This window comes from Anabrus simplex, chromosome 13 (assembly GCF_040414725.1).
Source record: "Anabrus simplex isolate iqAnaSimp1 chromosome 13, ASM4041472v1, whole genome shotgun sequence".
NCBI lineage: Eukaryota > Metazoa > Arthropoda > Insecta > Orthoptera > Tettigoniidae > Anabrus > Anabrus simplex.
Genome location: NC_090277.1, coordinates 37,656,551 through 37,673,534, shown reverse-complemented (window position 1 = coordinate 37,673,534; position 16,984 = coordinate 37,656,551). Strand labels below are relative to the sequence as shown.

The following is a 16,984-nucleotide window of genomic DNA, read 5'->3' as shown; positions in this document are numbered from 1 at the left end:
TCACCATGCCCAACTTCTCTGACACTACATCCCGCACTCTGTGCTCCACTCCTACAAGGCGCGTCTTACCGGTCCTACTAATTTAATCCTGTTTTAAACACTCCTCCGTAGACTGAAGTTTCAACAGACTCCAATTTCGAGTCCATTTGCCATTGGACACCACCAGTGCCTGACCCCTCATATGCGCCCTCAACGCTTGCAGTCTTGCCCACACCTTATGTTTGTTCAAAATTCAGAAATTTTTATTCCTGTCTTTTCCCAAGCCCCTCTGAACCCACATTTTCTTGCGTGTAGATTTCCGGCGTTTCTGGTTACTATGTCCACCTTCAGTGAGGATAGGAGCATCACCTTTATAGGTCTGCGCCCCCTCATCTTGCCAATCCTCTGAAGTCATCTATAAGAACCTCACTAGAGTTAATCTTCAGTTTTTGTAAGATATCTACCACCTTATAGATAATGTCCACTTTAGCTTCTGTCTTCTCTACCTGTAGACCATAAATTAACATGGCTATTTTGCTCCCGCTGCTATTTCCTTCTTCAAATTCATCACCTCCTCTTCTATATTTTTTATTTTCTCCCTTAGGAATAACATTCCTCTTGCACTATCTTCTATTTTACCTTTGGTTTCGTTCGTGATTTCCTGGATCCACAGCCTCATCTTTCGAGTTCTTTGACTTACTCTTGTATCATCTGCTTTAACTGGTCAAACAGACCGAGTTCCTCCGCTACCTACTTCACAACTTTTTTTATTACTTCTATGTCCTCCCAATTCATGTTGCCACTGCTCTGCAACTGGATTCACTTCCACACACCCAATAACCAGCAGCTCAGTGACCACAGCTGCCACCAATAGCATCTCACCCTTCAAATCCATCTCCAATCTATCTTCTTTATTTTGGTTGATTCCATCTTCATTCTTCCCTGCCATCTACCTATAAATGCTCCATATTGCTCTACGCCCGATCATCTTCCTTGTCACACTCGCCTCGACCTGCTGCTCCCCACTCTTACTCCACTCACTCGGTACACTGTACACAGCACGCCTGTTTAGCACATTAGTTCGGAGGCTTTGCCGTGTGTGTACACAGGTATTTAACTCTTTCCGGCAGGTTGCGGAGTAAAGCACACTCGACTTTCAAACCGACTTCCTCAGCCATCTGTCTGCTAAACATATAACTTTATGGAACCAGTAAATTCCTACGCTTCCTAGATACAACTGGCATGCACGGAATCTAAAAATAAAGTGTTCTTTTATATGTTTTCTTAGTTAGAACAGACAGCTGACTGAATGTAAATACACTGCAGCAACATGGCTGCTCATAACCAGTTGAGTGCGAGGGGTATTTGTGACAAATTAGATGAATATGTTGACAAATGCAATAGTAGATTGAAGTTGTAGGTATGATAATAAAAATGATATGGGAAGAAGTTGGGACAGGATATGAATCTGAGGGAAATCAAAATACAGCACAGGACAGGAAATGTTTATTCAGGTACCGTCTTTTTTTAAATTTTAGGCCTACTAGTATAAAACATAATTATTTTTAATTCTCCATTTAATTCTGTTTCGGACCATGAACCTCTACTTAATTACATAATATTCTTACTAAATTCTATTTATCTTCCAATCCTATTCAGTGATTGTTTATAATTTGTATGTCCGAGAGGAAGCTTGATTTGCTATCTAAATAGCTTCGTCCGAATAATCCCGAAAATGAAATAAATTGGGAGATTCAGGGTGAATTTCTGCGGTCTGTGCATTACCAAGAAAATAAGAGCCTCATCAGGTCGAGCAATTCAGAGTGAGTTGAAGAACAAGCAATTTAATATTACGCACCATATTGGATGCTTCTTGATGTATCATTCTGAACTGCGAGGGTTCCTGCGGGTAATTAGGTGATCTCAGAGTATCATTTTAGAACAACTATAGTGTATTGTCCATTGTTATAAAATTTGAAAGTGATAACTTAAGCGGATTTTACAGACTAAATTATTTACTGAAGGTACACCACAACTATACCTGACAAGCACATGATCACTCTAGGTTTCACCAGACAGTGAGTCAAAGATAGTCCTTGGGAAAGGATTAATAAGCCTACACTACACACGAAACTTTTTACCACCCCGGTTACAGACTAGCGGAGACAGCTCTATGAGTGAGATCGTGCCTACGTAGGGAGCTCGTGCGCGAAAATCGCTTACCACATTTGAAACATGTATGACGTCGCTCATGACTATGAGTTAGAAGGTGTGTTTTAAGCGTTGACTTAAGGGAGAACCTCTCACCACATACATGACAAACGAAGCAACGATCTCCACTATGTGTAAGCATGTGCGTCTTAAGATTGCTCTTCCGACTAAATCGTCTACCGCAATCGCAACAAACATGTGGACGTACACCACTATGAGCCACCTTGTGTAACCTAAGCGTACTTTTTAAACGAAACCTTCTACTACATACTTTGCACTCATGCGGTAGCTCCTCAGTATGGATTTTGAGATGTGAATTTAGCCCAGTTTTTTCGCGAAAGCATTTACCACATTGGTTACAAGACAACGGACGATCAACACTATGAGTGTACACATGGGTATCAAGCGTCCCCTTCTGACGAAAGCTTTTACCACATTCCTTACATATGTACGGACGCTCACCAGTATGTATTCGGAGGTGTGTATTTAGCGCGTGTTTATGACGAAAACATTTCCCACATCGGACACACCAATGTGGGCGCTCATCAGAATGTATTACGAGGTGACTTTTCAGGTGGCTCATTAGACGAAATCTTTTATCACATTCATTGCAGGTATACGCAAATTCTTGAGTATGTGTGAGGAGGTGTGTTCGAAGATAAACTTTCCGCGAAAACTTTTTACCACATTCATTGCAACAGAAGAGCGACTCTCCAATAGGATGGATTGGTCTTTCCCCAGACTGGGGCAAGTGCAATGTGTCCTGTACATTATGAGGTGGCAAATTGCACATCAGATCACATTTTTTGTCCAATATCCTGCAGCCACTAATATCACCTGTATCCACAGGAACCCTAAAATAAAGAAAATTAAGACCTATACATTTTGTAAGTAAGACAACAAGATCAAATACAAATTCCAAAATGAAACTCAACATAGATAAGAAAATTCTTCTCCTCAAATTACAAGGCAACTGTGTCACAGAGAATCTTGACAGCTTTACACCACTGTGGGTAGACAAATAAACATGGACAGGAGGTTGTCATGAAAGTATACATTTGGATATTTTACAAGCTACAATACTTATCCACAGTAAAAAAGGCAAAGCCCAATGGAAAAAGTGATACTTCATACAGTAAGAAGTTGGCAGGGTGGTAGGTAAACGAAAATTCGACTGGTAGCTTCTAAGAATTATTATCTCGTTGCTTATTCTACACAATAACACAGCTACACTCGCTAGGGCTCTCTCTGTTTAATCCAGAATCTATTCAAATAGTGGCTGCAAACTTCACAGCTATTATGTGTCACAACACAGACTTACATGCTCATGCAAGGTGGTCCAATCAGATTAAAAGTTTTTTTTCTATTTGCTTTACGTCGCACCAACACAGATATGTTTCATGGCGACGATGGGATGGGAAAGGCTACCAATGGGAAGGAAGCGGCCGTGGCCTTCATTAAGGTACAGCCCCAGCATTTACAGATCAAAACAAAATTACTTTATTTGTAAATAAGGTGTCTACCTTGGTGGCAAAAGATACACAAAAATACTTTATTATCAAGCGTTAATTATTAAATTACAAAAGAAGAAAATGTCCTCTAATGTAGTAGTATTCAATTTTTCCATTAAACACACAGTTCATTCTTAATAAATTTATATTATTAACAAAATTCTACTCTTAATACCTACTGCACTTACACATAATCAAATCATATACATTATGTAGAATCACATCAAGTAATACTATAGAGCTGCTATAACATCTAAATTACATTACTTTTCTCCCATTTTGGTACCTATTACACATACTGACCTGATGTGGCTTAATCAGAGCAATTTCTTGCACCCCATTTCAGAGTTCCTGAAGGGCTTTTTACAGCTACCGTACTAGTCGCAGGGCCCTCAAAGACATCAGTGTACTTCACTCCTGGGGTCAGTCTCATATTGCAGGTGTTCAATCACCGTAGACATAGGGATGGAATTAATTTTTCACAAAATTCTTTATACACAATAACATGCACACGTCAGATGCCCTCAAATATATCATTTCATTGTTGCAGTTTATTCTCTTCTTGAATATCTGCACAGATTTTGGAAAACTATCTACGACTTACACTGGCAAACTCTTCGACATCTTCATGCCCCTTTCATTCAATGAAAATTTACCTCAATCACTTGTGCTGAAACCCCATGTAATTTTGTACTTGTGGTCAGCCATGCTGACATAATTATTTTCCAACTGAAGACTCTCCCAGATACCCCCCTCACCTACTGTCTGGTATAGGATCTCCATAATTCTTCAAGACTAGTTCTCTCTCTTCTCTTACTCAAAGCTTCCAACAAAGATCATCTAATTTTTCTGATGCATTACTTTTTCTCCTGAAATCCTGTTAAAAATCTTGCTGCTTTTCTCCGCAGAATCTATTTCTTTTATTAGGTGTTTTTGGTGGGAATCTCAAACACAGTCTGCATATTCTATTAATGGACAAACCATGCTATGATAAAGGATATTCAATTTTCATGACCGCATTGTGATCAAAACCAGCTTTCAATGTATTAGGTCATGTTACATACATTTAGTATGTGTAGAATACATGTTAAGTACAAAATAAAATTGGCCAACCAGACACCAGTGGAATTTGAACCCACAACCTCCACAACCAACGCAAAATCACGAAACCAGACACCAGTGCGATATGAACCCGCAACCTTCACAACCGACACGAAATTGGGCGGTTGTAGGTTTGGATCCCATAGGTGTATGGTTGGTCATTTTTGTTCTGTACATAACATTTCTTCTACACATACTAAATGTATGTAACACGTCCCAATAGGTTGAAAGTTGATTTCGATTTCATACTATGTAACATAACCTGCAGCTCCATTCCATACAATTTGATGCAAGTTTAGATCACACTCAATTATTACCATATCATTATTATTCTTTTTATATGAGTATAATCTATTAGTTTCTTAAATATTTCCATGTCTCTTTACTCTTTCTGAGGCCTATATGTTCCAATAATTCCTACCTCCTTCATATTATCACAAACTAACTTTATACTTAATATTCCATCCCTCTCATTAGTAAACCATTCATGTCAGCAATAAGTTTCCTTCGCCAGAATAATCATTCCCCTCCAATATCGTATATCCTCAGTGTCTGTGATAGACAGTATAACTTCTGGAAATACCTTTAATACCATCCCTTCACTCAAACATGACCTACGATTCCACTCCTTTCACATTAATCTCATCAGATTTCATCAATATACTGAATTTTAATGGGACACTTTATCAAGAGCAATCTCAGAAACCTTCATCCCTAATGATTGACTGTGGCAACTGGGTAACTTAAAATTCCTTCATTTCCAGGTTTGCTTCCTGAATCTTATGGCTCTGTTCTTCTGTACTCGTTTCAGTGCCTTAAATTAGTTTTTAAGAGTATGGAAGTGCAATTATATTCTGTACTACTGTAAACTCTTTATTAATTGCACATAATTCCCTCAACAAGAAATTTCCACCCCTGTTATAAATATGATAGATATTTGCATGATACCATGCCTTCATACTATTAAAGTTCTTACAAATACAAAAAAATTGTGAGTTTTGCTACTTCCCTTATTCACACAAAACCTTTCTGAAAGACTATGCCTACGGGGATATTTCATAACTAAGGAAGTTGTTGAATTTACGAGGGACAGAGTTGATTTCATATGTTTAATACTTTTCATAAAGACTCGCCATTATCACAGAAGTAGTAGCCCCAGTATATACGCTACCTTGAATTGCCCAGACAGTATATTCCCACTCAATTTTCATAGCAAGTCGTCTGCCGTGACTGTCATTAAAAATATCCACTGAAGGCATTACTACAGTAGAACCTCAATAATTCAAAATCCCGCCGTATTCGAAGAATCTCTCATTCCCGGAAAACACGAGGTATGGTTTTGCATGTTATTTAAACTGTTTCATTTGAAATAGAGATAATTTGTAACTTGAAGAACATCAGTCCCATTATCGAAATTTGGATTTTTAATTGGAAATTGGCTTTCATTTTGTTACAAATAATATTTTACGGTGTAATTTAAATTTTAAAATTCTCCGCATCATGATAGAACGTGTCTTCCGGAACGTCCAGGGGTATGTTTCCACACTTTCATTTGACTTTGGTGTGTCAACAGTATGCTTCAGAGTTGCCAAGTTCTAGTGAAATTATAGTTCTTTTGTATTCTTGTAGTTACTCATTTTACTTTGTTCTAGTGTGCAGTTATAACCTTCAAGGTTAGTATATTATATTTATACTGTGTTTTAGTTTATTGTTACAGTACTTTAGTTTAGGGCAAGTGTGTTCCTTTTCGTGTTTCGAGATGGCTAAGCATCAGTATTCTTCTAAGACACTGACAAGGGAAGATCGGCAATGGGCAAGTCGCCGATCGTGATGAAACTTGGAAAACACATTGAGGTACACGCAAAAACGATGTTGGCATCAATTTTGGGTGCCAACATTCATTAGGGTGTTAACTACGGGGCCTAAAAGATGCGACATTTCAAATTCCGCGTGATCAGTGATGAATACCTGCTGACCAATGCTAGGCCGGGACACTGTGTGCATGGAGACACGCCTCTGCACGCTCCTCCCCACCCAATCCAATTGGTTCGCCACCACACGTTTCCCTTCTCCTTGTGCTTGCCGGCTACTTAGTTAAGTCTAGTATAGCTGTTGAACAGGACCGGCTCTATACTTTGCTTCTTTTCTACTATAATTATTGAAATCCTTTAAATAACGTTCCGTTTCACACATAATGATATTTAAACTAATATACCAATATCTTATTCAAATGGTATATTTTCATTCCTGCTAATTCTGGTGAGTTGTCACATTCGTGGGTACAACTCTGAGTTACGTAGCCTACCACCGGGCATGGTCAAACGTGGGATGGGGTACCGCGTCCTACCTATGCGTAAATTATTATTATTTACTTCTAAAACACCTTAAAGCTGTCGTTAGTGTCCTTTAGAGTGGACATACATATGGAATTAAATTAAATCACCCACCACTAAATAAATCTCCCACCTTTAAACAACATTAAATACCTTTTAATGTGAAGAAATTACATGCCCGGGTAGAGGATCTCAATTAATGTAATGAGATTCGGTACCTCGGGATATCAAAACCTAGTTATAGGTGCAGATCTTCTTTTTATGTCCTCTTCCCCCACCCATTTTTTGTACGCTATCAGTTGTGTCATAACAAAATGACATCGCAGACGACAACAGCAGCAGTTATAAACTTCGAGTTTGAAACTCCTGGTATTTTCCGTATTGCTTACTCTGGTATAAGGAATAGGCCTATAGGTAGAATGTTTTTATTTGTGCTTGTACTGAACGATTTATTTATGTTTTGCAGTGACAGGCACAACACATTTCAAATGCAGCAACGATTGTCCAGTATAAATAAATTTAATGCATAGGCAACTTCGATATGAGTGATAACATGGAATGTAGTAAAGTTTGACGTAATAAGAAAAGCCTTGAAAAATAAAAAAAGATGTGCATTTATATATGCAGTAGATATACAGCAATCACAGGCAGACCTGTAGTCTTACTTTACCGGTACTTTTGCGTTTTAGCTGACGAAGGTCTATGTATTCAACAAGTAGGCCCTACCGATATTAAAGTATCACAATACAGGCTTCTGGGTATAATGGCAGTTACATACGCAAAAAGTTAAATGGCTATTGTACGAACTGGTACAACAACAAACAATTAACAGGCAACACAAGAAATGACTCCGTATACATTACATCAGGCGAACTCCCCGTCAATAACAGATAGTAAACAAAAACAATCTTTGGTCTATTCGAAACATTAAAAATTGAAGAGAAAACCGAAACAAAACACAATTAACAACAGGTACCATACTTTTTTCGCTAATTGCTTTACGTCGCACCGACACAGATAGGTCTTATGGCGACGATGGGATAGGAAAGGCCTAAGAGTTGGAAGGAAGCGGTTGTGGCCTCAATTAAGGTACAACCTCAGCATTTGCCTGGTGTGAAAATGGGAAAGTACGGAAAACCATCTTCAGGGCTGCAGACAGTGGGATTCGAACCCACTATCTCCCGGATGCAAGCACACAGCCGCGCACCTCTAACCGCACGGCCAACTCGCCCGGTGCAAACATTTTCATAAACATTTCAGAAAATGTAAACTGACTAATACAATGTGGAAATTACAAAGGAGAGATATGAGGAAGGCTGATAGAGTACGCAAAGTGTAGCACCGGTTCTCTTCGACAGCTAAGCAGCCGGCAAGCACGAGGAGAAGGGAAACGTGTGCTGGCGAACCAATTGGATTGGGAGGGGAGGAGGTGCAGATGCGTGTCTCCATGCACGCAGTGTCCCGGCCGAGCATTGGTCAGCAGGTATTCATTGCTGATCACGCGGAATTTGAAATGTCACAACTTTTAGGCCCTGTAGTTAACGCCCTAATGAATGTTGGCACCCAAAATTAATGCCGACATCTTTTTTACGTGTACCTCAATGTGTTTTCCAAGTTTCATTGCGATCAGCGACTTGCCCATTTCTGATGTTTCCTTGTGAGCAAGAAGATGAAAATTATAAGGGAGGTCACCAAAGGACCAAAAACAAAAATTGAAATAGCTAAAGACTTTGGAATTCCAGTGTCCACACCTTCAATATTTAAAAAATATCGTGAGAGCATAGAAGCTCAAGAAATGCAGTGCATAAATAGAGCAAAGTGAATACGCAATTGAGGAGCTAAACACTCTAATTTGTAGTAGAGTTGATCGAGTGGTTTTGGCATGTTCAAATGAACAATATTCCTCTTAATGGAGAGATTATTAATTATTATCATCATCATTGAATATCCTGTTACAAACCCTATTTGACACGGAGTATATTAGAGCAAAAGTAAGCAAAACTAAGTTAATACATGACAATTGAGTTTCAAATAGAGATGACTTATAAATGAGGTGGATAAATTGAACAAACACATTATAACAGCATCTTCTCTGAAATACAATAGTAAGAGATGCATGGTATTCTATATTACATACATTTAAATACATTAATAATTCATATCTACTCCTGTTAAAATTTGGACAGTCAAATAAAAGATGAGGAACAGTTTGTAGCATTTCACAGGTACAGCTGTACGGCTTCTGAATACTGATTATAAACCTCTCGAAGTACGATTCAAACTTTCCATGTCCTGTCAGAAACTGTTATAATATGTTCATGTTGCAAAAACCTACTTTGTAGTCTGTCTTGAATATTTGAAAAGAACAAGTCCCTTGTTAGCTGGCTGTTTGTGCTGGTGATTCATTGGTTTTTCCACATATCTTGTGATACACTCTCAATTCCTTCCTTAAATGAGACAAATGGCACTTTTCATATATCAACAAAGCATCAGAATAGGTAGTAGCTGCTTTGGCAAGTCCATCAGCTCTCTCATTTCCTTCTATTGAGGCGTGACCTCTGACCGTTTCATGCAGATATGTTTACTGTAGCCTAATAAGTGTGATCTTATATTAACAGCTACTGGATGAAAGTTATATATATTTTTGGTGAGGTTATTAAGAGGAAGGCAAATGAACTGGTGCTAAAGATGGGGCTGGAGTTTCAGTGTTCAAACAGGTGGCATCAGCGTTTTAAGGAATGGCACATCACATGGCAGGCAGTTTGCAGAAAACAAAAATCAGCGAACACTAGCAGTTGACGAGAAAGTGTGGCTCACATATTTCGTATGCACCGTACAATATCTTCATTGCCGATGAAACTGCACTGTTCTTAATGCCAATCCCAAACGGACTTGCGGTTTTAAAGGCGAGAAGTGGCATGGCGGGAAATCTTACAAGGTTAAGCTCACAGTCCTTCTGTGTTGGAAGCAAGAGACTTCCTCCCCTTGTCATAGGCAAGTTCGAGAAGCCACGAGGTCTTAAGGGCTTCAGGCACTTTCTGTGTTCACACACTGCATGTCAAAATTCCTGGATGACAGGCAAAATATTTGAGGAGTAGCTGGTATGCATTACTGCAAAATGACATGCGAAGACAGAAAAAAATTCTGTTGTTGGATCAGTGCGCTGCACACAAACTTAATTTAATTTTAAAACATAATTCTTTTTTTCTGCCTGGTAACACCACGAGCTACTTACAGCCCCTAGATCAAGGTATAATTTCATCTCTGAAATATGCCTACAAAAAGCGACTGGTGTGTTACTTTCTCCGTGAAGCGGCTAGAAATATTCCAGTGGGAGAAATATGCAATTGGAATCTGATGGATGCAATGCGGAGTGTGACTGTTGCCTGGGACGCTATTCCTTCATCGATAATCAAGAACTGCTTCAAGTGTAGTTTTGGTCCGTTAAATGAAGTAGAAGAAGGATAAGAACACGACAATGAAACTGACTGGGAGGAGAGGCTGTAAAAGTCCCATGTTGGTATAACTTTTGCCGAATACACCGCCATAGACCATGCGTAGACCACTTCAGAAGAGCGTGATCCCGCGATGATGATCAGCTGTGATCACGTGACACCAGAGGGAGATGCAGCTACAGCTGATGTTGAACAAGACAAAGATATGGCACAGGTGGCAACTATTCCGACGAAAAATGTTGAATTTGCCACTCTAGCCATGTGAGATTCTGTGATACGTACAAGTGATTCTGACGACGCTATAATTACGGCTATGGCCCACATGGAGCAGTTCATAGCTAGTGTTTATAAAAAAAAAATATGAAGCAACCTGGATTACATTCTTTCTTTAAAGGCAATAAGCCTAATAGGAAACAAAAAACCCTATTGGACCATTAAACGTTTGCGAACTTTCCCGGTACTGTACAAAGTAATTTATTATCCTTGATATTTGGGTTAAATATATATCTGGGTTATTGAAGTTTGTTTTGTTGGTGTCATGTATTTCCAATTGGACAGTCTTACTGGCTCCCCTGTGAAAGTGCTTCATATTGTACTTGTATTGCATCAAATGTATACAGTAGATTACTCTTCGTCTTTGAATCATGTTTCGTTTTTCCCAGGTGTGAGGTCACGTTCTACAATCTATGATGTTATCCAACAGCATTAATTGAATAAATGCATATTGATGAATACATTTTGGAAATATAATTTTTCCACAGCATTTGAAAGGTTTAACTGTGAATCAAAGTGATTTCATACATTAAAGGATCTTAGAATATTTTGTGATGCAGCAAGGGTTGGCATTTCTGAATTCTGAGTTGGCAGCAGTTAATTCAAATTCACATAATTCAAAGTCAAAAATTACCACCCCAACAACTTTGAATTAATGAGATTTTACTGTAGTTCCTTTTCTACGAAATTCTTTTCACTAGTTCTATTGGGAACTATGTCACTAAAAAAGTCACCTCTGCTATCTAACTCGCTCCGTATGTCTCCCTAAGCAGATCTCGTCGCTTACTTGGAACCCTCAATATCACACTGCATGAAGATACTAGGTCCCCCAAGACTCCCAGCTTATAAATAAATAAATAAATAAATAAATAAATAAATAAATAAATAAATAAATAAATAAATAAATAAATCACTCACTACTGATATGCATTTAGAGCAGTCACTCTGGTGGTAGACACCCTATCTGTTGTTTTCCTAGCCTTTTCTTAAATGATCTAAATGGGGGCAGTCAACAGCAAAGTAATGTAGACAATAATTTGAACTTAAATTTGATAGGATGATAAAGCTTTGATATCAAGCCATATATCATTGGTGGATCAATTTAACTACAGTGTTAAAACTCCAGATTTATCACTAAACAACAGAATGTTCATTGAGTAACACAACTTGAAAACCCAAACACTCTTGATGATAGTCGGAGATTTCAAACACCAGGAATCGCTAAAAAATTGATGCTAGGAACATCTCGTCCTAAAAGATAAAACATATGTGACTATGCATAGTTCAGTGATTTTTAATTAGTTGTCAGCATGGTCGAGAAAAGCAGCAGTTTGAATTAAGGGATAGGCCATACCCCTGGTACAATTGGGCCGATGACCTCGATGTTGGGCCCCTTTAAACAACAAGCATCACTATCACCTGGTACGATTATGTTATTTGCTTTAAATCCCACTAACTACTATTACAGTTTTCAGAGGTGCAGAGGTACCAGAATTTAGTCCTGTAGGACTTCTTTTACAAGCCAGCCAATTTGAGGCTGATGTATTTGATGTCAGAAGGCTAGCAACTCAACGGTCTGAGCCACTTGGCAGGCCCCAGGAAATAAAAAATAATAATAATGCTTTATGCTTTACGTCCCACTAACTACTTTTACGGTCTTCGGAGATGTCGAGGTGCCGGAATTTAGTCCCGCAGGAGTTCTTTTACGTGCCAGTAAATCTACCGACATGGGGCTGTCGTATTTGAGCACCTTCAAATACCACCGGACTGAGCCAGGATCGAACCTGCCAAGTTGGGGTTAGAAGGCCAGCGCCTTAACCGTCTGAGCCACTCAGCCCGGCAGGAAATAAAAAGCCAAAAGGGATTTTCTTCAAGACTTCATGCCACCCACTGAAGTAGATGATTTCAACCAATTCCATCGCTCAAAAACAGTTGTGTCCAAGTACTCCTGCATGACAAAGAAATGCAAGGGTCGCACAATCATGACAGAACAAGATACCTCTTTGTATATGCAGAGGAATGTCATTGAGAACATCTGGCATCATTTCAATTAGGTACTGCAAGTACTGTTGACCTGTCAAATGTAGTAGGAGTATGAAGGGCCAATGATTCTGTCCCTGCTTTCTGCCTATACATTCAATGAGAACCTATGCCGAACGTGACTGAACAACATGATGAGGATTTTCATCACTCCAGATATCAGTGTAAAGAAAATTACAATTCAATAATGTGTGAAACATGATTCATCAGCAAGAATATTTCTTGGGAGAAAATCCAGTTGTCTTGTCAAAAACCATTGAAAAAACCAATCGATACTACAGAAAAAAATGGAATGGCATATGGTTTTTATAGCCCGGAATGTCCGAGGACATGTTCGGCTCGCCAGGTGCAGGTCTTTCAATTTGACTCCCGTAGGCGACCTGCACGTCATGATGAGGATAACATGTTGATGAAGAAGATATGTACAGCCAGTCCCCGTGCAAGCAAAATTAACCAATGATAGTTAAAATTTCTGACCCTGCAAGAATCGAACCAGGGACCTCTGTGACCAAAGGCCAGCATGCTTATCATTTAGCCATGGAGCTGGACGATATCACAGAAAGAAGATATTTGCGAAGTGTCACTAATAAAATAAAATGTGGTTCAAAGAATGCAGAGATGTACTTATGTATGAATGGAGACAGAATCACATGTCTATATCACGGCAGGTTGATTCACTGTACGTCATGGTCTACCAGAAACCCTTATTACAATATGGAGAATAGAACTGTGATGGTAATATTAATAATATTTTTACTGACTCAGCTACCAAGTAGTGACATCTAGGCAGCCTGCTAATCACTAGATACTATGGATAGAGTTCCTTTCATTTTGTGGGATTTTCTATCACGCCATGATCAATCAAACAAGTTAGGACCGTGAGTTAAGTATAGGTGACAGAATTCAAGAATGATGTGGATGGGCTTGTGCTGGCTTTGAACCTTTGATATTGGGTTTTCAAGGTCTTCACTCGACCACTTCTCCGAAGATGGAGCTACTGAACACATAAATAGCAAATTCCATTTGTTGAGGGTTAGGGGTGTAGAATCAAATTACGCTAAACTGTACTTACTTGTCTTCTTCTTTGGGAAAGACAATGAGCTGATCAACTGTGTGTTGATCTACACACAGTTCATCCTTAATATGTGTAGAAAGCTGGAAGGAACAAATATGCAAAGCAAGGTATGAATTGTAGAGTATACAGAAATCTAGGGTAAAAGTTTATAAATATGCATAACCAGCTGACAATATAAATTTAATAGTTGCACAATAAAAACATCAATATATTTTCCCGATGTAAAAATGAAATGAACAACATGTGTCATAATTATATGACGAATAGGAGCAAGAAAAGGAACTCATAATAGGATAAAGAGGACAGCTCTGGAAGTGGGAGCAATAAAAGGAGACATACTAGAAGGACAAGTATACTCCCCACACCGCTTTTTCTCTCTTCCCACAACATCGCATCATCCTGTTCATCCTATTTAGTCTTCTTAAATGACTTGTCACTTCTTTGTGCCTTGTGTTCCCACAGATGACGGACTGTTAAAGAGACATACATTGGATCTCGCCTTCTTGTCTACCAAGTCTACGATTGCTTAACAAATTGTCAGTTGTTGGACTAAATAGTGTACAGCCCAATATATATTTTATTACCCAGAGAAAAGAATCTAAACTTTCAAGATGTGGATACAACAGTACATGTTACATATTTCTTTTATAAGTTGCGTTACATCGCACCTACAGATATAGGTCAGGGATAGGAAAGAAACAGGTGTGGCCTTAATTAAGGTACAGCCCCAGAATTTGACTGGTGTAAAAATGGAAAACTGCTGAAAACCATCTTCAGGGCTGCCGACAGTGGGGTTCAAACCCACTGATCTTGTGGTTGCAGCAAAATTAAAAAAATAAAAACTCCGCACAAAGAACTGTTAACCTGAGCTCATTAAGACAATTAAAATGAGTAGGCTGGAATATATGGGTCACATTATTAGGACTCCTGAAAAGAACAGTCTGCTACAAGTAATATTTCGAGGAAAAAGTTTAGGCAAAAGAGGACCTAGAAGATGATGTACATCTTGGATAGACATTTTTTTCTTTTGCCAGTGGCTTTACGTCACACCGACACAGATAGGTCTTATGGTGACGAAGGGATAGGAAAGGCCTAGGAGTTGGAAGGAAGTGGCCATGGCCTTAATTAAGGTACAGCCCCAGCATTTGTCTGGTGAGAAAATGGGAAACCACGGAAAACCATCTTCAGGGCTGCCGACAGTGGGATTCGAAACCACTATTTCCCAGATGCAAGCTTACAGCCACGCGCCCCTAACCACATGCCGAACTTGCCCGGTGGATAGACAATTTAAAGAAATGGATTGGAGCTCTTCGACACATGACAAAAGGAAGATAGCCATGCTTGTAGCCTAATTCCACTTAGGATAACGAAGCAGTAGATGTGATTAAACCAGCTACCAGATGCCATACACTGGAGGGGCATTGAACAATACTATCTGCTACACATTACCTAGAATTAAATTTTGAACTACATGAAGAGAATGAAAGGAGGTTATCAAAATATTAGATTAATTAAAATTTGTTTACCTGTGTTTGTCCTGGCTCTGCTAACTCTGGATTGGTTTCTTTCTTCAAATGCATCTCGTCCGACGTAAGTTCATAATTGTCCTGTGGAAAAGTTAATATGTTAGGCACATTCTTCAGACCCATGTGGCAATTTATTTTCATATGAGTGGGCATAACAATTCATTATTTACTAGTAAATGAGTCAGCTTCAAAAGATTATTGTTTTTTTATAGAAAATTTCTGTCGATGATGGTTAAAATCCTAACAAAGAGACCTTCATGAGTGGAAAGTGTCCTGTTTGAATGCACAGGGATATTTTTGATGTGAGGAGAAATTATAGAACATAAAACCCTCTAAAATAACACAACAATCAGGAAAACATATACTGAAAAATATTATGCTCATCATAAACAATCCAATTCTTAAAATAATCAGAATTTAAAAATTATCACTGTTATATTTCACATCCTGTACTGGAAAATACAGCTCAACATGAAATATGTGTCTTCTATATCTCCTATTGTCTGTGAAGTGCTCAGCCTCAAGGCAGGGAGGATCCTCAACAGTTCTACCATCAGCTGCCATAGACAGCTGTGTGTCATTGAGGAGGCAAACTAAGGAAATGAAGAGTGAGGTACTTTTGCATTGTTTTCCTCTCTTAGCCAGACAGTGCTGTTACATACCAGTCTCTTAAGTTCCATGAAATGTACATACAGACCAACCATATGAACATCAATTCCACACCCTTTCCTACTGGATCTGACTTTATTAGGAACTGTGATACTAGCACTGCTCATATCTCAATCACTTTCATATCGTCAGAATCAAGGATGGGACTGACACAAAATAAAAGTGACAAACTTGTTCTGGGCCGATCCAGAAGACATCAGATGCATTGAGCACACAATATCTCACCAGGCCACCTCATACGAAATTTGAAAAGGAAGTTATCAAGGACATAAACCCTAAAGCTCATGAACCATACAAATTACTATTCTTATAGGTTATCCGGACCACAACGAGCTAGAATAACATAGAGGGGCAGTATGCCTGACATCAACACTCCTTGTGAAGGCAGACATTTTTTGAGTTGGCATGAGAACATACGATCAGCTGAGAGGGAGATTGTGCATGGTGACCAGACTTCACATGTTTTAAGTAGTGAAAACTTATTAAAGTATGAAGGCTTTCACGGCCGGTGTCAATATAATAAAAATCTTCCGGGCTGTTATGCCGTGGTCCACTCCTCTCGCTTCTCCCAGACGTTTCGACTACTGCTGCAGTAGTCATCTTCTGTGGCGTCGTGTAGATACGAGATCCGTTACGAGGATACTGACATACTGGCCACAACATCCCACTTTCACGCCCATCTCTACAGGGAAGCAATTGAAATACATAAACATCCGGATAACTTTAATAGAAAGGAGGAAGGACTGAAACTGAGCAAGGCCTGGTACACCCCTTTATATAACGTACGGCCGAAGTTTACTAAGATCAGGGA

At 39.0% G+C, this 16,984-nt stretch overlaps 1 protein-coding gene across 2 annotated transcripts in view; it reads right to left on the bottom strand.

The window, feature by feature from the left end:
- Positions 1-288: 288 nt before the first annotated feature.
- Positions 289-16,984, bottom strand: part of LOC137502948 (gastrula zinc finger protein XlCGF46.1-like) — an 88,012-nt gene continuing 71,316 nt past the window's right edge. Inside the window, exons 3-5 of one of the 2 annotated variants that reach the window (XM_068230189.1) lie at positions 15,505-15,585; positions 13,976-14,058; positions 289-3,044 (exon numbers count right to left, since the gene is read on the bottom strand). In XM_068230189.1, the coding sequence (XP_068086290.1) occupies positions 2,129-3,044; positions 13,976-14,058; positions 15,505-15,585 (1,080 nt within the window). In that variant the 3' untranslated portion in view covers positions 289-2,128. The remainder of the gene's footprint in view (positions 3,045-13,975; positions 14,059-15,504; positions 15,586-16,984) is intronic. The other variant, XR_011018943.1, reaches the window with a different exon arrangement.